At 44.5% G+C, this 26,894-nt stretch overlaps 1 protein-coding gene across 1 annotated transcript; it reads right to left on the reverse strand.

Annotated features, from left to right (window-relative positions):
• Positions 1–12,763: 12,763 nt before the first annotated feature.
• LOC310682150 (solute carrier family 2, facilitated glucose transporter member 5-like) lies at positions 12,764–25,362 on the reverse strand. The gene is made up of 13 exons (XM_083450595.1): positions 25,251–25,362; positions 24,358–24,460; positions 23,449–23,544; positions 22,782–22,933; positions 21,274–21,398; positions 20,800–20,952; positions 20,575–20,700; positions 18,870–19,057; positions 18,418–18,528; positions 17,794–17,895; positions 16,306–16,381; positions 16,069–16,196; positions 12,764–13,082 (listed from the first exon to the last, which is right to left on the reverse strand). Exons 2-13 carry the CDS (start codon positions 24,445–24,447, stop codon positions 12,915–12,917), a joined length of 1,515 nt encoding a protein of 504 aa, XP_083306721.1. The 5' UTR covers positions 24,448–24,460; positions 25,251–25,362; the 3' UTR covers positions 12,764–12,914.
• Positions 25,363–26,894: the final 1,532 nt, after the last annotated feature.

Consider the following 26,894-nt stretch of genomic DNA (forward strand, 5'->3'; position numbering starts at 1 on the left):
AGGCACCTCTGGAACTGGCTGCAGCTCAGTGGTTTTATTTATTTGTTACTGGTATGCAGCAATGGCAACTTGGGAAACAGAGGCCTGTTAAGTCTGAGTCGATTCCTGTAAGGAGAGATGGAGAAGTGCATAACTCATGCTGGGGATAACTTCTCAGGAATGACCCTCCTGAAATTATTGGACTAATGCATATCTGCTGAACTCAGCATAGTCAAAATTCATGGGAGATGGGAGTTGGGGGTCCAACAGTATCTGAAGCACCAGTTCCCTCATGTAAGGCTTAACTCAGGCTTAACTCAGTAAGAGCTGTTTGACAGTGGAATTTGCTGCCAAGGAGTGTGGTGGAGTCTCCTTCTTTGGAGGTCTTTAAGCAGAGGCTTGACAACCATATGTCAGGAGTGCTCTGATGGTGTTTCCTGCTTGGCAGGGGGTTGGACTTGATGGCCCTTGTGGTCTCTTCCAGCTCTATGATTCTATGAACTCCCTATTTATGAAACCTCAGTACTAAGCTGACACTGCCTGCCTTTTGACCTAATTGGATTGCTGCTCATGTCCTAAGTAAAGGTAAAGGTACCCCTGCCCATATGGGCCAGTCGTGTCCGACTCTAGGGTTGTGCGCTCATCTCACTCTAGAGGCCGGAGCCAGCGCTGTCCGCAGACACTTCCGGGTCATGTGGCCAGCGTGACGAAGCTGCTCCGGTGAACCGGCACCAGAGCAGCACACGGAAACGGCGTTTACCTTCCTGCTATAAAGCGGTACCTATTTATCTACTTGCACTTTGACGTGCTTTTGAACTGCTAGGTGGGGAGGAGCTGGGACCGAAGGACGGGAGCTCACCCCGCCGCTGGGATTCGAACCGCCGACCATGCGATCGGCAAGTCCTAGGCGCTGAGACTTTACCCACAGCGCCACCCGCATCTGAAGTAAATATCACAGTCTGAATGTAAACCACTTACAAGGACTATCAATCGTCTCATGAGTGTGGAGAACCAGCCCTTTGACTTCTGTCTGCAAGTGGTTTGCATTCAATCCTCTTACACAGAGACTTCTGAAAGGATTGTTCTCTCCATCAATTGGCTGATGGGACCAGAAGCCATCTCCTGAGAGCCAGTGTGGTGTAGTGGTTAGAGTGTTGGACTATGACCTGGGAGACTGCAGGGTTCAAATCCCCACTCAGAAGGGAAGCTCACTGGGTGACATTGGGCCAGTCACCATCTCTCAACCTAACCAACCTCAAAGGGTTGTTGTAAGGATGACATGGTGAAGAACAGAACCATGTGACCACCTTTAGCTCCTTGGAAGAAAAGGGTTGTATATAAATGTAATAAACACAAATATAATGCTCAAAGTAGCAATTCATCCAGGAATACCTGGAAGGAAGGAAGGAAGGAAGGAAGGAAGGAAGGAAGGAAGGAAGGAAGGAAGGAAGGAGGGAAGGAAGCCCTCCCCTTTCAAAGCAAGCTGTTGGTGCCAATTTTCTGGTTGGTATTGGCAGCCCCACTGTCATAATGATGCCAGGTGAGCAACAGATAGGGCACCCATACACCTGCCAATCTGGGCCCAGGTCTAGTTCCCTATCCTGGAAGTACAGCTTCCAATCAGGAACTGATTTTACCAGGGCTATCCTTCTTCTCCAATCACAGTGCTGTGATTCCTATCTAATGCTTATACTAAAAGGTATGGGCAGATGTCTTGGACCACAAGTGTCTATGTCTATGTCAAGGCAACTGTAAATGGAAAGCTGTAGTTGTGTGTGTATCAAACTCTCCATCTGCTTGAGACTGGAATGAGGACATTGCAGATCCAGCAGATCCTTCCCTGAATTTAGAGCAGCATGTGACATTCATCAGTGTGTTCCTCCTGGCAAAAATTCTTGGAAAGAGGTGCAAGTCTTGCAGATATATTTTCTGCCTGATCAAGGGTTCTTGAGAAACATTACATTTGCTAGTGCTTAATTGCTTCCACGGGACAGAATGGTGCACTCTCCATATCTGAAGAAGAAAGCGTAGTTTCTTTTTCAGTGCAAGAAAAAGGGGCAGGTCATTCAGCCATGAAAGAAGGTAGGACGGAACCAAGATATTTTGAAATTGCAAAACAACAATTGTCCCAAATAAAGAGATACCGTACTCAAAGCTTGAGAAGTTGTTCTGTCCCTGGAGTCATAAAATACCCCATTTACTACTCTCCAGAAATAAAAACACAATAATCATGCATTAAACAACTAACAATGTTATGCCCTATTAAGTCTTCAAATTCTTTCAATTTAAACTCTCCTCCCTCTTCTCTTAATAAATTTCTTCATAAAGTTGCTGTCTAATAAAGTTGCCTTGCCCCATGATGGTTTTTATGATTAACTGGTTTTACCTACCATTCATTTTGCAACTTTATTTCACATGGCTTAGGAGCTATGGTGTTCAGGAGCACATAAACGGGTGGAAATACTTCATCAGTTAATTATTTAATATATGTATCATTTCATCCTGATACTTTATCAGTGCCCATGTTTCCTTCTGGACATTGGCAAAACATGGCACAAAATAATATTGGTCCAACTGAATGTACAATACCATCAAGTTTTCATACCATCAGTTTATACTTCTGCTTGTCTGCTGGGGCAACACAGAGCAGCCCCAGCAGCTGGATCTAGTCTTCAGGCGGCTCCTTCATCTCCTCTGCTTTTTCAAATTCAGTATGCATCATTTTATGACTTTGAACCACAGCTGTGGAGCTTTTTACCATCTTCCCATTGTCCAAGATTACTTCAGTCACACGCAGGCTGTTATTTCTGCAACACTTGCAGGTGATGACAGAGTTCAAGGACAGTCAATATCACGCCTGGCTTGTTCCATGCCGCTAATCTCAAAAATAAAAGGAGATGTCACCTTCTACCTTTCCAAGTAGAGATAGCACTGCCACTGGCCCTGGAAATCTGGTGAAAATCTGAATGGAGTCATCTGACTAAGTCCTGCCCCCAAATGACTGCATTCAGCTGTGAAAGGAGAAAAATACAGTTCACATACATAAAGGTTAAAGCATGGCACCCAAGGTGCTACGAACTGAGTTTGCCCCTCAGAGAAGCATTATTGCTTATCAAATATCTTTTTCTATAGAGAGAAAAAGCACTGCAAAGGCCCATTTATACAGCTGGGAAAACCTGCTGGAACAAAACTGCCTTCAGTTCTTTTCTGAAAATGTAGATAGCAGGTGCTGTCGTATCTCAACAGGGATGCTATTCCACAAAGTGGGGCTGCCATGCTTAAAGCCCTCCTCCAAGTAAATGCAGAGCAGTAGATGACAATCTGGAACACAGGTGGTGCTGTTGGTTAAACCACAGAGCCTAGGACTCGCTGATCAGAAGGTAGGCGGTTTGAATCCCCGCGATGGGGTGAGCTCCCGTTGCTCCTATATAGGGAAGTTGTTTTTAAAAAGGTTTAATGTTTTATTATGTTTTTACATATGTTGGAAGCTGTTCAAAGTACTTGGGGCAACCCAGTAAGATGTGTGGGATATAAATAGTAAAATTATCATTATGGAATGGGGGCGTCCCTATTTTCATCAGAGAAATGTTGGAGGATATGCTTTAAAGCCTAAATATGCATCCATTATGGGACGCGGGTGGCACTGTGGATTAAACCACAGAGTCTAGGACTTGCTGATCAGGAGGTCAGCAGTTCAAATCCCAGTGACAGGGTGAGTTCCTGTTGCTTGGTCTCTGCTTCTGCCAACCTAGCAGTTCGAAAACATGTAAAAGTGCAAGTAGATAAATAGATACCGCTCTGGCGGGAAGGTAAACAGCATTTCCATGAGCTGCTCTGGTGCGCCAGAAGTGGCTTAGTCATGCTGGTCACATGATCCGGAAGCTGTACACCGGCTCCCTTGGCCAATAAAGTGAGATGAGTGCTGCAACCTCAGAGTTGGTAACTACTGGACCTAATGGTCAGGGGTCCCTTTACCTTTACCTAGATGAAAATCTTATTGACCAGAATGGGCTCATATGCATCTCTGTACCCAGATCCAATGTGATTGTGGGTAGAATTGCTGGTGAACTGCCCAAATAATTATTATTTTCAGATACAGTGGTACTTTGGTTCTCAAACTTAATCTGTTCCAGAAGTCCGTTCCAAAACCAAAGCGTTCCAAAACCCAGGTGCACTTTCCCATAGAAAATAATGCAGAATAGATTAATCTGTTCCAGATTTTTAAAAACAACCCCTAAAACACCAATTTAAGATGAATTTTACAATCTAACAAGACCACAGATCCATAAAATGAAAGCAATAATCAATGTACTGTACTATAAAATAAATACGACACTATTGTAGATGATAAAAAATTAAAATTATTATTATTTTCTTACCCGCACTGATGATAGCCATTGTTTGGATGGGGGGCTTTTATTCATTTCCATAGTCACACAATCAATCAATCAATCAATCAGTAGCTGAACTGGGTTCCACACAGTCACAAAAACAAATGAACCGAAAAAGCCTCAAAAACAAAAATGCAAAATAAATAGCAAAAACAAAAGCGCCAAACTTAATCCATTCTGGAAGTCCGTTTGGCTTCCGAAATGTTTGAAAACCAAGGCACAGCTTCTGATTGGTGCAGATTCATTCGGGTCTGGACTCTTAAGCTGTCTCTAGGAGTCCATGTGAAATCTGAACTGAATCTGAATTGGAACTTTTACATAATTCTGGTGTGTCCTTAATGCCATGGATGAGGCTTCACAATTGTCTTTGGTTGTTGTTGTTTTTAGCTCAGCGGAAGAACATGAGGTTTGCATGGACAAGGTCCTGGATTCATTCCCAGGCATTGTAGGTTATGAAAAGTTTGCCTCAGAGCCCTGAAACCTTGGGATACTGCCCTTCTGCAACCTCCATCAGAGGACTGTCACTCCCCTGTTCAAAAAAAGAGGGCCCTTTTGTGGGCGATGGAATATCTCAGGGTGTTTGGAACCATTCCCCAGGCAAACCACCACTTCAGAAGAGCTAATAGAGGAAAGATCAGGCCTCAAGGAAGTGTTGAAATCAGTTACTGTTAACACCCTTCAAGACTTGAATCCTTATGCAACACAGGGGTGTGTGTGTTTTCTTTGCAAATGTCTCTGGGTTGTTTCTTCTAACGGCTGTCCTTGTGGGCGGCTTCCTTTGGGACAGTTTGTTCTTTGTCGCCCCCTCCCCTTCTCCCGAGTAAGCACTCTGCCAGCCAAACAGGGAGAATTTGAATGACTTAATTGTGGCAGCGCTCCAGGAACAGAAGAAGCTACACATGTTTGCACTGCACACTTAATGATCCCATCCAATTTTGGGGGGTTTACTATTTCTATTTAAGGGCTGGGACTGGATGAGATTAGATTGCCTCTTTTTCAATACCTTTGTGACTTCAGAAGGGAGTAAGTTAGGGACACGTGCATTGTAGCTCATGCTAGTTCAACTCTGAGTAGCATTGAATGCAACACCATACTGGTGTCTCTTTTCTCCTTTGATGGTTGCCTTGAAAGTACATGCAGGTCTCCCTTACCTCTGTGCCCCGTTAACCCCAAACTTAAGTCTCTGGCACTGGACTATAAAGAAGGCTGAACACAGAAGAATTGATGCTTTTGAATTATGGTGCTGGAGGAGACTCTTGAGAGTCAAGAAGATCCAACCTCTCCATTCTGAAGGAAATCAGCCCTGAGTGCTCACTGGAAGGACAGATCGTGAAGCTGAGGCTCCAATACTTTGACCACCTCTTGAGAAGAGAAGACTCCCTGGAAAAGATGTTGGGAAAGATTGAGGGCACAAGGAGAAGGGGACGACAGAGGGCGAGATGGTTGGACAGTGTTCTCGAAGCTACCAACATGAGTTTGACCAAACTGCGGGAGGCAGTGTAAGACAGGAGTGCCTGGCATGCTCTGGTCCATGGGGTCACGAAGGGTTGGACACGACTAAACGACTAAACAACAACAACAACAAAGTCTCTGGCATGTTAAACCAGGGATTTTACTGACCTTCTGTTCACCTTGTTAAGTGGCAACCCAGGCAACTGCTATGTGGGATCCCAGAGTGATGCCTTAAGAGATGTGGGCTCTCCTCTTCATCCTCTGGGGCTTTGTGAGAGCTGCACCTCACTCCTGGTTCTCCTTGCTGACAGAGGGCAGACCACTGGACCCACTTCCCTTGGAAGGGGAAGAATGCTCTTGCCATTGCCCCTGCTTCTCAGTGGCTTCTTCTCACCTTCTTCCTCCTCGTCCCATTGCTTCCTCCACCATCACCCCACCTGGAACCTTTTTCAGTGGGGCTCTCCATGTTGCTAAGAGGGGCCATGCCCTACGTATGGTACTCCTCTTCTTCCACTCCACTGTTTCTGCTTAGGACACAAGCAAGAGCTGGGAAGTGTCCCATGGTTGAACTTTGATGCCCCCAAACACAGCAATATCTTGTTTAAATTGCAGGACTGGACTGAGCACTCACTTGTTCTGGTGGGGAGTGAAGAAGAGGAGGAGGAGGAGGAGGAGGAGGAGGAGGAGGAGGAGGAGGAGGAGTTTGGATTTGTTATCCCGCTTTATCACTACCCTAAGGAGTCTCAAAGCAGTTAACATTCTCCTTTCCCTTCCTCCACCACAACAAACACTCTGTGAGGTGAGTGGGGCTGAGAGACTTCAGAGAAGTGTCACTAGCCCAAGGTCACCCAGCAGCTGCATGTGGAGGAGCAGAGACGCTAACCCGGTTCACCAGATTACGAGTCTACCGCTCTTAACCACTACACCACACTGGCTCTCAGTAAACTGTGATGTCAGAGCCCAACTTACTTTGTTAAAAAACTATTGCATGGAGAATGTGTTTCTTTCCCAGCACATGCCTGTAGCTGTTCCCCCATCTATTGCAGCTTTTTTCTCCTTCACTATGTGATCCCAGCCAGCATGCCCAACTGCGCTGATTTTTACATTTTCAAGGAAATGTCCAGGTTTGGGAGATTTTGGGGGGGCTCGGACGGTTTGGGCTCAGACTTGGGCTGCTCTGCACACTGCTGCTGCTGCCAGTCCCAGCTGGGGAAAGAGGCTCCTTGGCTTCCCTCGTTCGGGCTGGCAGCACCTTGGGTTGTCCTCTTTTTTGCTCTTCAAGATATGGCAACCCTATTAATGCCATTCACAGCAGTTATGTAGGAGGCTTGTGATGCTTCTCATATATTATAAATTCACAAAACATTTTGGCTTTTGCCTTTGAGATGCTGCTGCCAAAACAACTGTTATAGCGCTTTGAGGATAGACTACTCAGAAGCTACTATCCTCCAGGCTCAGCCTATGTGGTATTAATATGTCTACTATGTCCTATTTTTTTTGAATTATGGTGCGAAAGGAGACTCTTGAGAGTCCCATGGACTGCAAGAAGATCAAACCTATCCATTTTGAAGGAAATCAATCCTGAGTGCTCACTGGAAGGACAGGTCCTGAATACTCCAATACTTTGGCCACCACATGAGAAGAGAAGACTCCCTGGAGAAGACCCTGATGTTGGGAAAGATTATGGGCACAAGGAGAAGGGGATGACAGAGGACGAGATGGTTGGACAGTGTTCTCGAAGCTACCAGCATGAGTTTGACCAACCTGCGGAGGCAGTGGAAGACAGGAATGCCTGGCATGCTCTGGTCCATGGGGTCATGAAGAGTCGGACACGACTAAAGAACTAAACAACAACATGTCCCACTTGCCCATCTAGCCCAGCTACATGCTCTTACAGAAGCAAACTTTGAAAACCTGGCAAGCAGGCCCTGAGTGCAAGAGCACTCTGCCTTCCTGGTGTTTCCTGCAGCTGGTATTCAGTAGTGTACTGCTATCACCATCACCAACAACAGCCACAACTCTCCATTCAAGACATATGGTAATCTGCCCCACAAGTAATGGACCTGTGTGTGCTTTTACATGAATGTCAGATTCTGTGGGGGCAGGGAACATGTGTAACCAGTGCAGTTCTGTTTGAGGAGCCAAAGTTTGGAGTTTGGAGTTGGGGTTTGAAGATGGAAAAGCATAAGGTCTGAGTTGGAGAAAGGTAAATGAGTAATGATTGTTCAGTGCTTTCCCCAGCTCTGAGAGTGCTGCTGAGCTCATGTCCTGATTGCAGCCTTCTCAAAGGTTGGCCACTACAAAATCAATGTGCTGGACTAGATGGGCCCTTGATCCATCAGGGCTCTCTTAATGTGCCATAACCAGGCTGAATCCACCAACAAGCCCACTCCATGAAGGCTTTCAGTCTGGGCCCAAGTCTTCAGTTCTAGACCACGGACAGCACTAGTGGAAACATACTTTAGGGTGAAGAATGCATCAAAAAATTGTACTTTAGGAAAGTTTGCACAATTTAAATGGTTCCAAAGAAACTGCAGCAGAATATATTGCAATTGTTGATTGACTGATACTGCATTTTGATTGTATCCCATGCTGTCATGCGGGAGAAATAATCATGGATAGAAATAGGAAGCCTAAGATTCTTCAATGCAGTTGGGGGAAAACCTGTTATTTAGTCCTGATTATGTCTGCTTCCTTTCCTCACTAAAATTATCATTGTCTCTTAGAAATTCAGAACTGACCTGTAAGGTTGTCTCCTTAATATGGAATAGCTACGTATGTTGATGTTACTGTAAATCCTAATGCATCCCTTTTACATTAGGTCATTCTCCCACTGGCTATCCATGCAATCATTTTATTAACAGAAATATTTTGTCAGCTGCTCTCTTCCTTTTCTCCTCCCACAATCCCACTTTCTCAGAGATTTTGCCTCAAATGGACAGTAAAGAATCCAGGTATATGCTTTACCAACTAAAAGAGAGAAACACACCTTTCCTTCTTTTATATTTTATGTTATACTAGCAGTCTCAAAATCAGTATTTCTCAGAAATTAAAAGGAGCAAAAAAATAAAAAGGTCAGTGTAATTTCAAAATCAGTGGTTAAAATCAGTGCCGTTTTGAAAGGTTCGGTCTGTCATTTTTATTCAAAAAGATGCCCAATTGTATCCAAACACAGACAAAAGTCTCTTTCTGATCTCTGGGAATGTTATGCCCCACCCCATTCCGCCCCTATTCTGCCTTCTTCCGGGTCCAAAAGGAACCATGCATCAGTTGGGTGTGCTTAAAATGATCGGTGCCTGTACAAACTAAAAATATGTGTCTTACGTTACCAAGAGTTTATTTTTCCAGTTCAATACAGTGCTACCTTGGGTTACAGATGCTTCGGGTTACAGACTCCGCTAACCCAGAAATAGTACCTCGGGTTAAGAACTTTGCTTCAGGATGAGAACAGAAATCACGCAGCGGCAGCGGGAGGCCCCATTAGCTAAAGTGGTGCTTCAGTTAAGAACAGTTTCAGGTTAAGAATGGACCTCCAGAACGATTTCAGTTCTTAACCCGAGGTACCACGGTAACTTACAAATAAAGAATACCACTCTACATACTGATTTGGAACTGAAAGGCATTCTCAGAGTTGTGCATATATGCTCAGCCATAAGCTCAGTCCATCTCATTTCTCTGGACTTAGAAAAAAAATGCAGGGTAAACATTGCATTTAAATTGTATACATTTTGCATGCACTTTCTCCTGTACTATATGTGGCTGTACACACAGTGGATACTTGCAGAGAAAGGTGTTTTGGAGATAAGAGGCTATCAGTGATAGCTTCTGAGAATAGAAAGGGCTAGCAGGGACACAGAGAGGGGACGACCATTTCCCGTTGTCTCAGACTGGCAAAATCACAAGTTCTTCCAGTATTGAGAAGGTAGGGCAAATTAGCTATGTAAAGCCTAAAGGTAATTGCCCATCACTGCTTTTCCCCCCAGGACTCATTTGTATTTTTAAGCTCTCACGATGGGCTACAGAGGAGGTGGTTAGGGTACAGGTATAAACCAAAACATATACACACAAACATACAAACACACCACAATCCAGTGCATGAGCTCATACTTAATGATGTACCTAATGGAGCTCCACGGACTATGGTCAATTTGCTCCAGATCAGGGTAATCAGTTACTTATTAAATGGATGTGCCCCAAAATAAATTGGAAATCTATTAAATGGATCATATAAATATTAAGAGTTCCACTTTCTTACAGATCTGGTTCATATTAAGTTTTCAATCATTCATGTCTTCCATGGTGTCCACTTATTATAATGTAGTCACACTAATCTTCTATGTAATTAATTTTCTAGTTCCTTTGCTAGATAAAATTAGGGTTGGTTTTTTTAAAAGGAAATGTTGACTTTTGTGCCATTAGATATGAGAGACAGACAGAGAGAGAGCACACACTTATGGTACCTGAACCTGGATGTAGAATTCTGAACACTGCATCCATTTCTCTAGTCGTTTTCATAGGAAGAAACAAAATACTATGAGAGGTATGGGTAGAAAAGGTTACGTTACATACACAGGAGAATAGCTGGGAGATGGGGTGGTGGACAGGTGGCATTTCAATGCCCAAAGAAATGGAAGTAAAGGAGTAGTGGCTGAGATGGTGCCCTTCAGATGTCATTGACAAGATATGACTTGTATCTGTAGCTCTGGGAAGCACCAAACAGCTTGGGAACCACTGTGTCTTTCCAGTTCAACTTGTTACTTGGGACCAAATTAAATCTGTTAAAAGCAAAACTCTGTTGCCCCCATTCCTATATACATAGCTATTCTTTCTTTCACAGAAGTGGATTAAATTTGCAGGCAAAGTTGCTCCACCAAATCGTAGACAGATACATCCAGGGGTTTTCGTGTAGGGAACTTTAAAGTCTGGTGTCTAAAAACAGAAAAACAAAGGAAATGTTTGTATATATTTTATTTTTGCCCATAATTGGATGCAAGATGCCAGATGGTCACCCCTGATGAGGGGATGAAGCCTGCCAAACTTTGGAATGGTGTTAGTTTTGCTGCAATGGTAGATGCTACCTGCTTGGGGGTGATTGCATATGAATCAAAGAGGGATGGGGCATAGATCCCCAATAAATACTGGGGTAGGTGAAGGACAAGATGTGCCCCGGGTCCATGTATAAATAGATTTTCAGTGGAATTTTGGTTCAACCCTAGCCATGGGTCAGAATCTTCCACTGTACCCAAGAGCAGCAGACTAGCTTAGGTGGTCCCAAGGTATGCAAGATGGTACACACAGGGCTGTTCTCCAAACCTCCCCACCACCCATGAGTTTCCAAGTAGTTTTCAAAGCAGTTTCACATCCATGTTGCACATTGCAACTTAAACCTTTTCTTTCCCACGAAGTTTTCCAGGATTGGCACAAAATATGTAAGTTGCCATATATGTGTGATTGGTTTCTAGATTTGTCAATAGACTGTGTTGCTCATTTTCTCATTGGATGGATCTACAGGGTTCATTCATGTTCAACACCACTCAAAAGTTTGCACCGGGAAATACTGTGACAACCATTTTTTCTCATTCCAAGGATCAATGTGGGGCAACATTCTCATTACATATTGCTGAAGACTGTTGTATTCTGTATGGCCATCCTCTTTTAAAGCCCAATGTAGCATTTACTCTTTAGGCTGAAAAGATTTGGAGTTGGGGTGGGAACAACAGTTGTCCAATGATCTATTATCATCTGTCCAAAACATATGTCATAAGCCTGTGAAATGGCAGTTTAGTATTTGTGTGTGTGCATTCTGCATACATTATGCATTAAGAGACAAGATGTGTCTTAGAAAATTAGTTTCTAAAAATCCCAGGGATATAACTGAACCATTAAAAGAGACATTACAGGCAAACCATGCTGCTGATATGTTAACAGCAGATAAGGCCTCCTCGGTAGCTGCTCTCAGGTTGTGAAGCTGACTCCCTTCCATGGGAAGCTAGGGCCTGCTCCCCAGCCATTGCTTTCCTTTCACCGGTAGACAAACACTTGTTGCTGTTGTTGTTGAGACAGGCCTTTGGGTGCCCAGTTACTGTTACGACTGGGTTTTCTGAGGATGAGTGTTGTACATTGACTTGTGTGCTTAAAAGGTTTTCAGTGTTTTCAGTGTTGTTTCTAATAGTGTGTGGTTTTAGCTGTTTACATTCATGCTATGTGCCCCTTTGGGTGCTGAACAGGGAGAAAGGCAGGGTATTAAACAAACAAACAAAGGCATCTCGAAAAGACAAAAAGGGGCGACAAAACAGAGGCATTTACCAGTCACAGAAAGCAGAGGTGGGTAAACACTTCCCTGACAAACTGATTTGTTATATATTTAAATATGAAACTCAGAAAATGAAATGTAGAAGTGTCCCTAGGGATGATGAATTTCAGTTTATACATATATTTCATTATTCCAGTCTTAGGTTCAGTTCACCACATTCCCCTTGCCTAATGAAAATTTCCCAGCAATTTAGCATGCATTTCTCCTAAAATGCACATTGTGTATGCAATTTTGCCTGAGAGCACGTTTTTGCAAGCAAGTTGCCCCCCAATGTATCCATTTCTGTACACAAGCAGCTCAAACAAAGCCATTGAGATCACAATCAATGAAGAGAGGAAGTTGTTTTATGCTGAAGCTGGGCAACTGGTATGTCCAATACTGCCTGCAAGGACTCGCAGCAGTTCTCTGGGTCTTCTGGTTAAAATCCTTCCCAGTTCCACCTGGAAGTTCTCAGGGTTCAACCTAGGACCTCTTTCCTGTAAACCCACTGAGCTACTGCCCATCCCTATCTCCATATATTTTGACTCAGCCAAAACATTGAAAAGATGGCAGCTAATAAGATGTAGTGCTTTCTCAGTTTGTCCCTGTTTTCACAGGTAAGACTGAATGTAAAAAAGAAGAAGACTGGTTTTTAGATCAGCAGGGAATCTTATATTATTACTACATTAGCTGAACTAAGGCAATTGGAGGATATCAATAAGAGCTTTCTTAGAATCGTTTGGAAATACAAAAACAAAAAAATCCCAACTAAATAACTGCATAGGCTGATTCTTGAGTTTCTAATCAACCACCGTGGCTGAGACCTTCTTGACTGACCGCAGCAACATGATTCTCTTGATATCCACAAAGGTCCTCTTCTTGGTTTCTGGGAGAAACTTCAAGATGAACAAAAAGGTGGCTAGGCAGACAGGGAAGTAAAGCAGAAAGCAGTAGGATCCAATCGACTTCTAGAGTTGGGAAGGAAATGGGGGAGGTTGGGTGGGGAGAGGGAGAGGGAGAAAGGGAGAGGGAGAGGGAGAGGGAGAGGGAGAGAGAGAGAGAGAGAGAGAGAGAGAGAGAGAGAGAGAGAGATGAGCATATCGTGGAAGCTTATTTACTTATCTATCATGCACATGTGTATGTGTTTCTGTGTTTAGATCCTCATTCACACTCTGAAAGAGGGGAATGACGGTCAGTCTGGGGAAGCTTTAGGTTAGGCTACAGAATCAGTGTGAATTCTTCAACCCAGTCAGTTTATGGATGTCAGGTTTTGATATGGAGTCTGGAGAAGTACAATATGCTGGTACTGACATGTCAAAGAAGCAATCCAGAGGTTAGACATGGCCCACCAATCACACAGCCTGAATTTAGATATTGCTATACCCTTCCATGACTGTGTTGTTGTTTAGTCATTTAGTTGTGTCCAACTCTTCATCACCCCATGGACCAGAGCATGCCAGGCCTCCCGCAGTTTGGCCAAACTCATGTTCGTAGCATCAAGAACACTGTCCAACCATCTCGTCCTCTGTTGTCCCCTTCTCCTTGTGCCCTCAATCTTTCCCAACATCAGGGTCTTTTCCAGGGAGTGTTCTCTTCTCAAGAGGTGGTCCAAGTATTGGAGCCTCAGCTTCACGATCTGTCCTTCCAGTGAGCACTCAGGGCTGATTTCCTTCAGAATGGATACGTTTGATCTTCTTGCAGTCCATGGGACTCTCAAGAGTCTCCTCCAGCACCATAATTCAAAAGCATCAATTCTTTGGCGATCATCCTTCTTTATGGTCCAGCTCTCACTTCCATACATCACTACTGCAGAAGGCACCAAAACATGGGCACCTACACAGTAGCTCTGAGCCCCAGTCCACAATGCAATAGTTGGCATCCACTTGTCTCAGATGTGCCTTGGGGTGGGTAGGTGAGTGAAGCCAAACTGCTGGACAGTTACAGTGCCTGCTGTGGCTATAGAGACCAATATGGGAGAGGCATGTTTTGTTGCAGTTGGGGCAAATGAAGGAATCTGTTTGCACACTAACTTGTTAGCTTTGGTGCTTTATATGGCATCAAAAGAAAACAACCCAGAAATTTATAAACTGCTTCACAGCTTAAAGCTTCTAGGGGCAAGCAAATGGGGGGGGGGGGGACAACCATATTGCTTTATAATTGGGTGGATTTAATTAGAGGGGGAGGTAATGGTGCTACATGTGGCTGGGATTAATTTACCAGTGCAAACCACTGGCCATCTGTTTTATGTTTCCAATCCAGGGTCAACCTGGGGACCAACTCCTCACCCCAATCTGTTCCTGAATACATTTGTGGCCAGGGCTAATGTTTACTTAGGGTTTTAAAAGCCTTTCTAAACACGAAGTCAGGAGTTGGGTGCGGGAAGGAACAACCTTGTGTCTCCTTCCTACCGAGACTAGGGTGCCACCCCATCCCCGGTGTCATGGACTGGTTGGGCACAGAGGAATGGTGGGAGGAACAAGCTGAGGAAGCACCAAGGAAAGCTCAGAGCCCAGGGAGTGGTGGTGGGATGACGATGAGTGGTCACAAGGAGAAGGCTGGGAAGAGGAGATGCCAGAAGCTGAAGGGGTAGCAGGACTTGGTGAGCTGGGAGAGTCTGTGGCAGAGTGAAATCCAGAATCAAAGGCAGAAGCTGAAGCAGAGGAGGAGGGAGGTCAAGAGGCCAAGATGAGTTCGGCTGGTGAGGAGTCACAAGTGTCCTTCTGCTGTGACAAGCTCCCCTCCCTCCTTTTCTCCCTGAACCAGAAGTGGCATGAAAAGGGCAGAGGAGAGATTGGCTGCATACAGGCACAGTCTCAGATTGCTTGGAAAAAGCCCTAGAGAGGAAGGGACTTAAGACTGTTGTGGGGAAGAGGGGACTTTCAGCCTCGACAACTGATTTTTGACAACAGTTGGTCTCTTACCTTTCCCACCCCAACCTGGCCACAGTGATCCATGGGACGGTCACCTCCAGGCTTGACTACTGTAATTCGCTCTACACAGGGCTGCCCTTGAAGCTGTCCCAGAAACTCTAGTGGGTGCAGAATGCTGCAGTGAGGCTCCTCACAGGGTCTCCGCCATGGGAGCATATTCACCCAGTGCTTTTCAAGCTGCACTGGCTCCCGGTGGAGTACAGGGTCAGATTTAAGGTGCCGGTTTTGAAGTTAGATTAGCCTCAATCAGAGCTAGGGCCTTCTCAACACTGGCTCCGGCCTGATGGAACACTCTGTCTCATGAGACCAGGGCCCGGCAGGATCTGATTTCTTTCCGCAGGGCCTGTAAGACAGAGTTGTTCCACCTGGCCTCTGGCTTAGAATCAGTTTGATTTTCTTTCCCTCTTTCTTTTTCCTTTCTCCTCCTGTGAAGAGGCTGCATCCTAATGTTTTAATGTTGTATTTTAATCTTGTTTTTTAAATTGTATTTTAATTATCTTTATCTTCTTCTTCTTCTTCTTCTTCTTCTTCTTCTTCTTCTTCTTCTTTTCATGGAGTAAGACCACAGGGAATGAACTCTTCTGCTCATTAGGCCTGACATTCAACCAAGTCTGTAGTGTACCTGGTAATAACGAGTTAACTCCAACATGCACAGTGTGATTTATTGCTGGCTCACTCCTGACACCCAGATCCTAAAGGAAAGCTGCTTGCACAGTATCACCCACACCCAGCTGTTGAGCGGAAGGGGTCACTGTGGGGAGGAGGAAGCATCCAGCAGTCATGCAGTTTTCCCCCACCCTGCCTGCCTCTCCCTCATGCCTAATTCCCCACCCCCAACAGCCATGGATTGTTCTGGGCCATGCAACGCGACCTGCAGTCAAATGTGGCTGTCTGAACCTGACTCATCCAAAAACTGAGTCCCTCCAAATAGGCCCGATTTGTTTCCGGCCTCAGCCAAATCTGCTGCACAGCCCTAAAGCAAACCATGAACTCCCCGTCAAAACTGACCATCAAAATCACTCACCTCTGTGTGATAAAAAAGCACTCCTGATACAAAGTTCATGAACCAGTGCACAAAGCCCGCAATCACAAAGCCTGAGGCCCGCGATGTCTGAAGGAACAGCTCCAATACAATTAGACACGGAGTTGAATCTTGGTAGAGAGAAAGGATTCAGAACATTGAATGCAACGTTTTCACTGACTCAGTAATTTACCTTTCCTATTCATATCCTTTACATCCTCCATGGAGCTTGGTACTTACTTGGGCCAATGCACTGTGCAAGGAGAAATAGGAGAATAAAAACTGTGCTGAAATACGCCATCTCACTTATGGTGTCCTGTTAGGGAAAGTTGGGTATATGTCAGTTATGTATTACTAAAGTTGCTAACTACCATTTACATAGAGTAGGGGTAGCCAACATGGTGCCCTCCACAAGTTGCGAAGCCACAACTCCAGTCATCCCTGTCCATTTCACCATGCTGATTGAGGATGATGGGAGTTTGGGGTCTACCACACTGATTACCCCCTTGATCTTCAAGGATGTCCCTTCTTTACAATTTCCATGTCTTTTCCCACAGCATTGCTGGCCCACGGAATGCAGCAGGTGCCACAGAAAATCAAGAGCGAAGCCCCTGTGAGATCCCTTGTAATGGGGAAAATCAAAATACATGATCCTGGGAGTCATTTTGGACTCACAGCTGTCCATGGAGGTGCAGGTTGTCCATGGCGGCTGTCTACCAGCTCCATCTGGTACACAGGCTGAGACCCTACCTGCCTGCGGACTGTCTTGCCAGAGTGGTGCATACTCTAGTTATCTCCCGCTTGGACTACTGCAATGCGCTCTACGTGGGGCTACCTTTGAAGGTGACCTGGAAACTGCAATTAATCCAGAATGCGGCAGCTAGACTGGTGACTGGGAGTGGCTGCCAGGACGACATAACACCGGTCCTGAGAGATCTGCATTGGCTCCCAGTACGTTTCCGAGCACAATTCAAAGTGTTGGTGTTGACCTTTAAAGCCCTAAACGGCCTCGGTCCTATATACCTGAAGGAGCGTCTCCACCCCCAACATTCAGCCCGGACACTGAGATGCAGCACCGAGGGCCTTCTGGTGGTTCCCTCACTGAGAGAAGTGAGGTTACAGGGAATGAGACAGAGGGTCTTCTCGGTAGTGGTGCCTGCCCTGTGGAACACCCTCCCTTCAGATGTGAAGGAAATAAGTAGCTATCTTATCTTTAAAAGACATCTGAAGGCAGCCCTGTTTAGAGAAGTTTTTAATATTTAATGCTGTATTGTTTTTAACATTTGATTGGAAGCCGCCCAGAGTGGCTGGGGAAACTCAGCCAGATGAGTGGGGTATAAATAAATTATTATTATTATTATTATTATTATTATTATTATGACTTTTCCAGGAAAAATTTGCAATTCCTTGTCACTCACATCTTGAAGCTTTCACACCCAAACCTACTGGATTTTAAATTTCAGAGTCTGCATTGGACATCCAATGAAGCTGAATATTGGAAGTTTGGGACAGATAAAAGGAAGTCCTTCTTTCAACACACAGTTGAACTATGGTACTCACTCCCCACAGTGATGGCCACAAGCTTGGATGGCTTTAAAAGGCGATTAGACTAGTTCATGGAGGAGAGGGCTATCGATGGCTACCAGTTACTCTTCACATACATACTAAAGGGGAGGGTGCCCAGGTTCAAAAGGCTATACAGATGCCCAAACTTCTTGAATTACCCACCTGCAATTCCACAGTAATTGCTAACAGAACACAGAGGATGCCGCAGATGCCAAAGCCAGAGAGAAGCAGAATCTTCCGCCCCACAGATTCAACTAAAAACATCTAGAGAGAGAAAGAGGCAAAGAAGCAGTTCAAACACTTGCCTGGCCAAGGTTCATAAATCAATGTTTGCTCACTGTCCCCTCAATGACCACAGCTGCTCCTCTCTTTCGCTCCAGAAGAGCCTGCTACTGATGCTTTACCACAGTCCACTCAGCGCTTGGCCTCCTCCACCCCCTCAGTATTAGGGGGTGATGCGCCCCCTGATCAACAATATTGAGGGGGCTGAAGACAAGTCAGCCCTAAGGAGTTGGTCCCTATGGGTACCAGGAACTGCAGCTCCAAGAAAGATAATCTACAGCACGAATGGTTCCTTGGGGAGAAGCCATGTGCGTTAAATGTATGGTGATGAAACCTTAGAATCAAATAATTGTACAGTTGGGAGGGACCACAGGGACCATCTAGTCCGACCCTCTGCAATGCAAGAAACTTTGTGTGGCTTAAACCCACAACCCTGAGATTTTAGAGTGTCATGCTCCACCGAATGAGCTAAGATGAGAGAGAGAGGAGTCGGGAGATGCTTACCGAAAATATGTTTGCCAGGCAGAAACTCACAGTGGTAGCTATACTCATGAAGCGGACATTGTCTTTTCCCATATGTGTATACGTGTAGGTTCTCTCTGAATAATAGTAAGTCTGAAATTAGACCAGAACAATCAGAGGTTTTAGCTCAAAGTAATTTGTTTATTACATTTCTGTCCCACCCTCCCTCCCAATGGAGTCCATGGCTGAGAACATCAAATGTTAAAAGAAGTACAATCAATTAAAACTGTAATGATTTAATTATTAAAAGTCCTGGGGTGCTTGATAGTTGCAGACCTGGAGAACAGAATATCAACCGAGTGCAGAGAATATGACCATCTCCCCAGATACACAGCATGAATGACTGGTGTCATCGCCTGTGAACTTTGTGTTCAAAACAAGTCTTTGTTTCACCTGACTCAACCTCAGAACACCTTGGCCTGCATCTCTCTTACCGCAATGACTCCAGTGAGATGCTGGGAAGCCATCAAGGTAATTACAGTGATGACTTGCCATCGCAGGCTTCTCTTCCAGAGCAATTTGGGCGTGTTCAAGGGCTTTTCTGCCTTCGCAGCAAAGAACTCCTCGCGGAGCTCGTCCAACTCATCCTCCACGTCTTCCCGTCCTCTCAACATCTGCAAGGCTAGGCGGGAGTAGAGGCAGAAAGGAGGTGACTTCCAAAATAAGCAAAGGGGTCAGTGGAAATGAAGTTTTTTAAACACCTAATTAAAGGCAGTGCAGAGCCCCTGTGTTAATCACAACACCAGGATAAAAGGAATGATACAATAATGACGGAGTGCTGAGATCCCATGACAGGAGTAAGGAATCTCCAGCCTGCGGGTCACTCTTGCCCCATTGAGGTTCCCAGCTTAGCCAACAAAGTTATTTTGGGCAAGCTGTGCCCACCCACACCTACACCGAATGTCAAACAGGCAAGGGAGGGGCCTAACCAAAAGGGCAGGGCTTGCTTGACCAAAACTACTTTGTGCAGCTCACGAAGCGCCCAACAGCCAGCTGGTTGTTGAGAGCCATTGATATGCTGGGTGTGGCGTTTGCCTCCTAGGTGGGTCATAAGGAAAGGGTTAAAATGAGTGTGATGTGATTGGCCAGTGGAAACTGATAGGGGGAGTTAGAGTGGGTGTTGTGTGAAAGTCAGTTGAGGGTTGGGAGTTGGAGAAGGAAGAGGGTGGATATAAGTCTGTGGGTTGGTCGAGTGGTGTGGTGGGAGAGTGAGAAGAACTGTTAGGACTGTTAGGTGGAGTCAGATAGATAGATAGTTGGGATAATCAGTTTGAAGTTGTTAGGAACTAATAGGACAGTTAAGGAACTAAGATTAAGAAACTGCCAAGAAAAATTAACTGAAACCATAAGCTTGTTCATGACTATAAAATAAACTTGATTATTTGTTAATGTTAACAACTGTCTGGACTCCGTGTGTACCTGTGAGAAACGGGTTGGTGGCAGCAAAGAAAGCAATTACAGTGGTGGCACAGGGTCAATAGACCGTCAAACGTCTGGGGACCCTGTGTGATCACCACACTGGGCAAAGCAGAGACCAAACGCTAAGCAGGATTGCTCCTCCTTTGTATCATCTGATGCAAAGGGGGAGCGATCTTGTTAATTAGCAAATTCTCTGGTGCAGCTGAACTCAACAGTAAGCAGGATTTCCCCCTCCCCTGTTGAAAGTGGGAGGAGTCTACTTACCACTGTGCTCAGGAGAGTGATTGGGTCTTTCTGCTGCTCCACCTTTAAAAGATGGCTCCAGCAACCTTTAAAAGGGTAGGTGAAACACTTTCCCATGCTCAAATGGGAGATGTTGACCTGTGGGGGGGGGCAACCCACCATCAACCATGTGATGTCATCAGGATGTTATGGGATTGACAGGTAGCTTGCCCCATCCACATGTCAACATTGGCCCACTGGCCCCTGGAGCTGCAAAAATTCCCTACCCTTGTCTGATGGGATGGGTAAACTTTCTTCAGGCTTTTGGAGTCCACTGTGTACGCTGCCCACACCCAGTGGTCCCAGTACAGTTCAAAGTATTGTAAAGCTATCCACCATTCCTAATGGGATCCTAAATATGAGTTGCCCTGCAATTATCACAGGAGTTTTGCACGGTGTCCACTCCTAAAGGTCCCACTACAATTGATAGTATTGTACCTTCTCTTGCACCATCTTCATCCTTCTTCTGAATGTATAAGTACCTAGGACTTTCAGGAATGAAGGGCAGTAGGAAGACCTGACACGCTGGCATGACCCCAGCAAAGCACATCAGAATCGACCAACCTGTGCAAGAAGGGTAACTGATGATATTGCGAACAATAAAGCAACGGGGATTGTGCTTCTGATCTGCTATACGGCAGAGGGTGCTCTTCTCTAAATTACCTCTTTCATTCCCCAGGACTTCCCGAAGAGCGAGGGTCTGAGCCAACAAGACACCAATGGAAAAAAAGAAGTTGGCCGTCATGGTTATGCATCCTCGCAGCTCTACAGGCGATATCTCACCAATGTATATGGGAACAGCACTGTAGATTATTCCTAGTTAGACGATAAATCAAGGGATAATTCATGATCTGCATGTGACATGATTTATATAAACATCTGAATATCTCCACGGTGTATAGGAGGCCCTAGTGGGAAGTAACAGGAATTGGTCAGCACCACAAAATGTTCCCCACGAAGTTATGCAAAATGCCAACCAGTTATTTCTGATCTGCATGAGAGGTCACTGTGTTAAATGATGCAGAGACATGGCAGGTAACAGCATAAGTTATGGGAATGTGTTTAATGAAAATAATAATAATAATAATAATAATAATAATAATAATAATAATAACTCAATCCAGTACCCTGACTCACCTGAACATATTCCAGTCACCAAGCGTGCAACCATTTTGAATTCATATGTAGTTACCTCATGTGTGCAACCCATGAGTACAGCAGAGAGAATGGACAAAACATTAGTAATAATCAAAGTACCTTTCCTGAAAAGACAAGGAAAGCAGAAAAGTTTCTGTGGGTTGGGAGTTGCTAGTGAAGATATGATACCACCAAAAGAGCAGCAGTAGAAGAGCAGCTATGGAATTGCAATAAGGCCTTCAGCTTTCTATGGATACTTGGTTCTGCGCTTTGCTAGTTATGGGTGGAGACCTGCAAGGCACTGACTACCCTACTCTTAAGCACTTTAAAATTATCCAAGCCCTTTCTAGGATTTCAGCAGACATTGCTCACATGTTTCCATGAGGTCTAGTAAATTGGCTTTTGCAACCCTGCTGTGTTCCCGCGAGGGGTGCAGAGCTTGGGATCCTTTACATGGAAGTTGTGCTCTACCTCTGAGCTACCTTTCTAAAGGGTATATCATAAGGCCAGTTATTAGATGCTACTGCAGAGATGTAGGTCTGCAGCAACTGTATTTCCTCACTTCCCCTGAAGCAGGCATAGGCAAACTCAGCCCTCCAGATGTTTTGGGACTACAACTCCCATCATCCCTGACTACTGGTCCTGTTAGCTAAGGATGATGGGTGTTGTAATCCCAAAACATCTGGAGGGCTGAGTTTGCCTGTGCCTGCCCTGAAGCTTACTGCTTGGTCCCTCTCCAAGGTGCTGATCCTGTCTTATCTTCCTTTCTTGTCTGCCTAGAACTTTGAAACTTTACTTAGCCCTGGTGGCTATATCCTCAACTATCTGAGTCACTATGGGGATCGCAGACCAGTTGATGGTGGTTACAAGTGTGGGAGGCACCCAGAGCATGCTTTTTAAAGTGAGTAGAAAATGAGACTCTTAATCACAGGGTCATGGGATTGAATTCCACATTGGGCCAAAGATTCCTGCAATGCAGGGGGTTGGTTTAGATGGCCCTTGTGATCCCTTCCAACTCTACAATTCTATGATTCTATTTCCATTCATCTTGCAGATTTATAACCAACTTGCGGCCAAAAGCTATCAAAGCCGCAGACGATAAAACAAAATACAAAAGATACTGCCTCAAGAATCTAAGAACAATAAGAAACATTTCAGGAGTTCTACAGGTAGTATTCCATTTATAGAATTGGGTAACACTTCAGGGAAAGCTTTCTTAAGTTATTAGTAGCTGTCTTGTGGGCTTTCCATAGGCATCTGCAGACATTCCATGGGCACCTGTAGGCTATCGTGAGGACAAGATGCTGGAACTAGATGGGCCTTTGGCCTGATCCAGCAGGGCCCGTCTTATGCTCTTCTTGTGACCTCCTCCCCCTTCATGGGCCATTTGGTATCTGTGGTGGTGAGCAATGCGATAGATCAGGGCATGTAGGTCAGAAGCAACTCATTTCCCCTCATTTCTCACCAGCCTAGGGCATGCAGTTCATCAGTCATGATTCTGTCTATACCTGCCACATCTATCCTCCAGGACGCCAATCAGAAGTGCCCCGAATGTACCTCCCAGTGGATATAAAGCGATGGAGGAGGACATCAAGAATACCTTGATGTTGGGGTTCATCTTCGGGGGGAAAGTGGTTACGTTATAAAAGTCTTTTATGAGCTAGGAGAGAAGCACAGAAAAGTCGATGTTAGGACAGCACTACACATCACATGACAGCAGAATCTCAACGGTTGTGACCAGGGATAGGAGAGTCTGTCAATCTCTCTCGATTTCTCATTTGTCCCTTCTTAAATTCAGTCCTCTTCCGGTCCATATCAGTTTGTGATGTTTTTGAAGTCCTCATGAAAATTCAACCACCTTTAAGTGTGGATTTCTCTAAATTTACAAATGTTTATGCTATTTTGTCTCCCCCTCCCTCCCTTATAACACCAGAAATTGAGGAAACCCAGTGGATCTAAATGTTGGAAGATTCAGGAGAGTCAAAAGAAAGCACTCCTTCAAGCAGCACAGTCGCTGTTGATGGCTCTGACAGTCACTAACTTGGACAAACTCATGCAGTATTAGACTGTCAGTGACTGCTAGCCACAATAGCTATGGCTTACCTCCACTTTCAGAGGCACAACAAATTACCCTTTACCAACAAATTACCACAAAATAAAAGAAGCCATTTGTACCACAGAAGGGGAGTAGATCAGCCAGATGTTGTAACCATAGGTTGCAGACAGGAGGCAGGCAGCAAACAACACCCAAAGAAGTGTCATTGAGAAGTCCTACAGGAAGAAGTAGGAGATACTGTGATGAGACAGGGCAAAATACTTGCATTTCTTTCTTGTTAATTAGGTGTATTTACAACCAAGAAGCAGAAAGATAGAATAAAGACAGAGGTGCATTCAGTCCTCAGGGGAGGTACATTTGGTGGACATGCAGATATTCCTTGACAATTACAACTTTTGTGGAGATGTAACAATCCAAAATCATCATCATCATCATCATCATCATCATCCCAAGGGGTCTTTGATACTAAGAGGCCACTTGGAGTTCTGAAGACCCCAGGGATTTAAAGAAGGAGAAATCTGATTATGATGGTTTACTTATTCCCCTGAACAGTTTTCAACATTAGTAAAACACCAAATACAAGATTAAAAACAAATAAATAAACAAGAATAAATAAATATTGACTATAAGCAACACAAATGCCAATCAGTATATAAAACCATATCAAAGCCAGAACAAACTCAACAACAGAAAACCCATTTAAAATCTGCCTAAAACCAGACCTGGAAAAACAATTTAGTGAAGGAAATTAAATGTTAGCAAAATCACTTAAATAATGTAAATAAATTTTTTTTAGAAACATGAAAAATAATACTGTAGTATAATGGGTTGGATTCAGACTTAGTCATGCTTAAAGAAGACCCATTGAAATGAGTCCAGTGGGTCTACTTTCACCATGATTATTTTTAGACCCCACCCAATATATTATGAACCAAACTGTACTATTAGCTTATAAGTAATGCTGTATCTGAAACCTGGGAAACAATTACACAGAAACTTTGATTTTCAATGTGTTATAAACCCCGTACCTTGAATGCAGCCTCCAGCCTCACCCGTTTCTTGGGTTTTTTACTAGTTGGCGACTCCTTTTTGTCCATGGTTTCCTGAGTAGAAGTCATAAAAAAGGGTCACCTGGGGGGAAATAAGATAGTGTTGTTGGTAGAAGGCAGCTGATCAGATGCCTGCAGGAAGTCCCTAAGCAAGGTATGGAGGCAAGGCATTTATTTGTCTCTGTGATGGCCACCATACAGCCTACCTGGAGTCTTCCCAGCTAAGACAGAATGCACGCCTCTGCTCAGCTGACTCCCCCCCCCCTTTAAAGAGCTGCTGCCATGAGACAGGGCTTAATTATTGCCATGAGGCTATCCCTTATAATCCAATTTCCAAATTTCCCGGGGGTCTCCCTAAAAGTAGTGTGGAATGAAATCTTCTAAGCATGAGGGCATCATGTTAGCTATTCAAATGGGGAGGTTGGTAGTCAGGCAAAGACCACCACTGCCAGGCCTACTCAAACTGAATTCCCCCTGCGAGGTGATCTACCATCAACTGCACTGTGTGAATTATCCCGGTGTGTTTTCAATACATAGATACCCTTTTCTGTGTCTTTAAAATATGTAAATAAACGTTACTTTTAAACTGCCCTTCTAGAAGCTATATCCTGAATGTTGGCCTATAAATAACTGAGCCAGAGTGATTCCGGGGCTCTCTTGATGCAACCTGGCCAAAGCCTGAATCATCTCCCCTGAATCAACCCAGTTCATCTTGGGATTTGAATGAATCCGGTGCATAGCTCTAGTTCAGGCAACAGGATCAGCCAGAGAACTGAGAAGTAATGAGATCTGCCTGGAGAAATCCCTTCAACCATGCAGAGGGTAGATCCCACAGGATGGAAGACAAATAGGCTAAGAGCACCCAGACTTACCATAGCTTTCTATAACTTGCGAGGAGGGGAAAACTGAGCCCAGCACCACTGTTCTGTAGAAATAAGGCATTTCAGAACCTCTAAGAGAATTCTGGGAGACAATCAAGGGAAGGGCATCAGAAGGTTCCAGGAAAAGCTGTTGACAGTTGGAAGGTGACACAATGCAATGATGGAATGTGGATTAGCTGCTGGTGTGGCAGAACTGGAAGGTGACTGAGCTATGAATCAAGAAGTCCTCCTGACATTATTGATTGAAGTGCAGTGTTTGAGGACCGGGACATTTGCAGGGAAACCAAAATGCTTGTTTACAAAGCTATTGTACTGTAGGCATGTGAAACATGGACCACTTACAAACGCCATCTCCAACTTCTCAAAAGATTCCATCAACGGTGTCTCCGAAAAATCTTACACATCATTTGGGAAGACAGGTGAACTAATATCAGTATACAGGATGCAGCAAAGATCACCAGTGTTGAAGCAATGATTCGTTAACATCAACTTCATTAGACTGGTCATGTTGTGCGGATGCCTGATTATCGTCTTCCAAAGCAATTACTTTATTCCAAACTGAAAAATGGAAAGCGTAACACTGGTGGACAACAAAAGAGGTTTAAAGACTGTCTCAAAGCAAGTCTTTAAAAATGTAGTATAAACACCGACAATTGGGAAACATTGGCCTGTGAGTGCTCCAGTTGGAGAACAGCCTTTACCAAAGGTGTCATGGACTTTGAAGACACTCAAACTCAGAATGCAAGGGAGAAACGTGCTAAGAGGAAGGCACGCTTGGCAAATCCACACCGTGATCAACTCCTGCCCAGGAACCAATGTCCCCACTTTGGAAGGACATGTGGGTCCAGAATTGGCCTCCACAGTCACTTATGGACTCATTGTTAAAACTGTGTTTATGGAAGACAATCTTACTCAGCTACGAGTGATTGCCAAAGAAGAAGAAGACGACGACTTTATGGCCTTAGCCAAGCCACACAATTCCTTAGCCTTCTTTTCCATCTGCAATTTTTAAGGTGTTTTAAATACTTTGTTGATTTATTTTCATAGAAACTTTGAATGGGACAGTTGGAAGGGTTAGGGTTAGAAGAAGGGTGGGATATAAATTTAACAAACAAGCAAACATGAGTTGTACACTCATACTGACCTACTTTTAAAGGATCCTTATTAGGAATGCAGTGTGATGTTAGGCATAGGAGCCAACTCCTAGGGGCCAAGGAGTCTTCTCCCCCCCCCCAATAAAATATTTGAGGGGGCCACCCCCCCAAAAGTTGATGGGTGTTGCCATTCAAATGGTGTGTGTTCATCATGTCACGTGATTGATTATGCGTGGTGGGGCTTACCTGCCCCCCCCCATATATTTTATTCAAGTTGGCACCCCTGATGTCAGGGAAGCTTTTGAAAGTGCTACATTCAAATATATAAACCCCAATATTTTCCCATCTGAAAACAAGACACCTGCTTTGAGATTGCTCCAATTCTCATGCCAAGAGGTGTTCCAGCCACTGTACCTCTCAGTTCTTTGTTGTTAGAAGCATATTATGAAATGGTTTACTCTGCTGAAGCCTCTCTATTGATTTAAAAGCTAGTGGGGGGGGGTTGCCTACAGAATTGTCTCACAATGTGTTCCTTATATAT

This window comes from Podarcis tiliguerta, assembly GCF_965153285.1.
Source record: "Podarcis tiliguerta genome assembly, chromosome: 7".
NCBI lineage: Eukaryota > Metazoa > Chordata > Lepidosauria > Squamata > Lacertidae > Podarcis > Podarcis tiliguerta.

Bases quoted from the DNA above. Each gene is read 5' to 3' on its own strand.
- LOC310682150 (XM_083450595.1), bottom strand. From the start codon at position 24,447: ATGACTTCTACTCAGGAAACCATGGACAAAAAGGAGTCGCCAACTAGT. The intron at 16,382-17,793 runs GTGGGTAATTCA...TTTCCCTAACAG, and splicing joins CAATTACTGTGGAATTGCAG to GACACCATAAGTGAGATGGC. The intron at 13,083-16,068 runs GTGAGTGATTTT...TCCCAACTCTAG, and splicing joins TGCTTTTTTATCACACAGAG to AAGTCGATTGGATCCTACTG.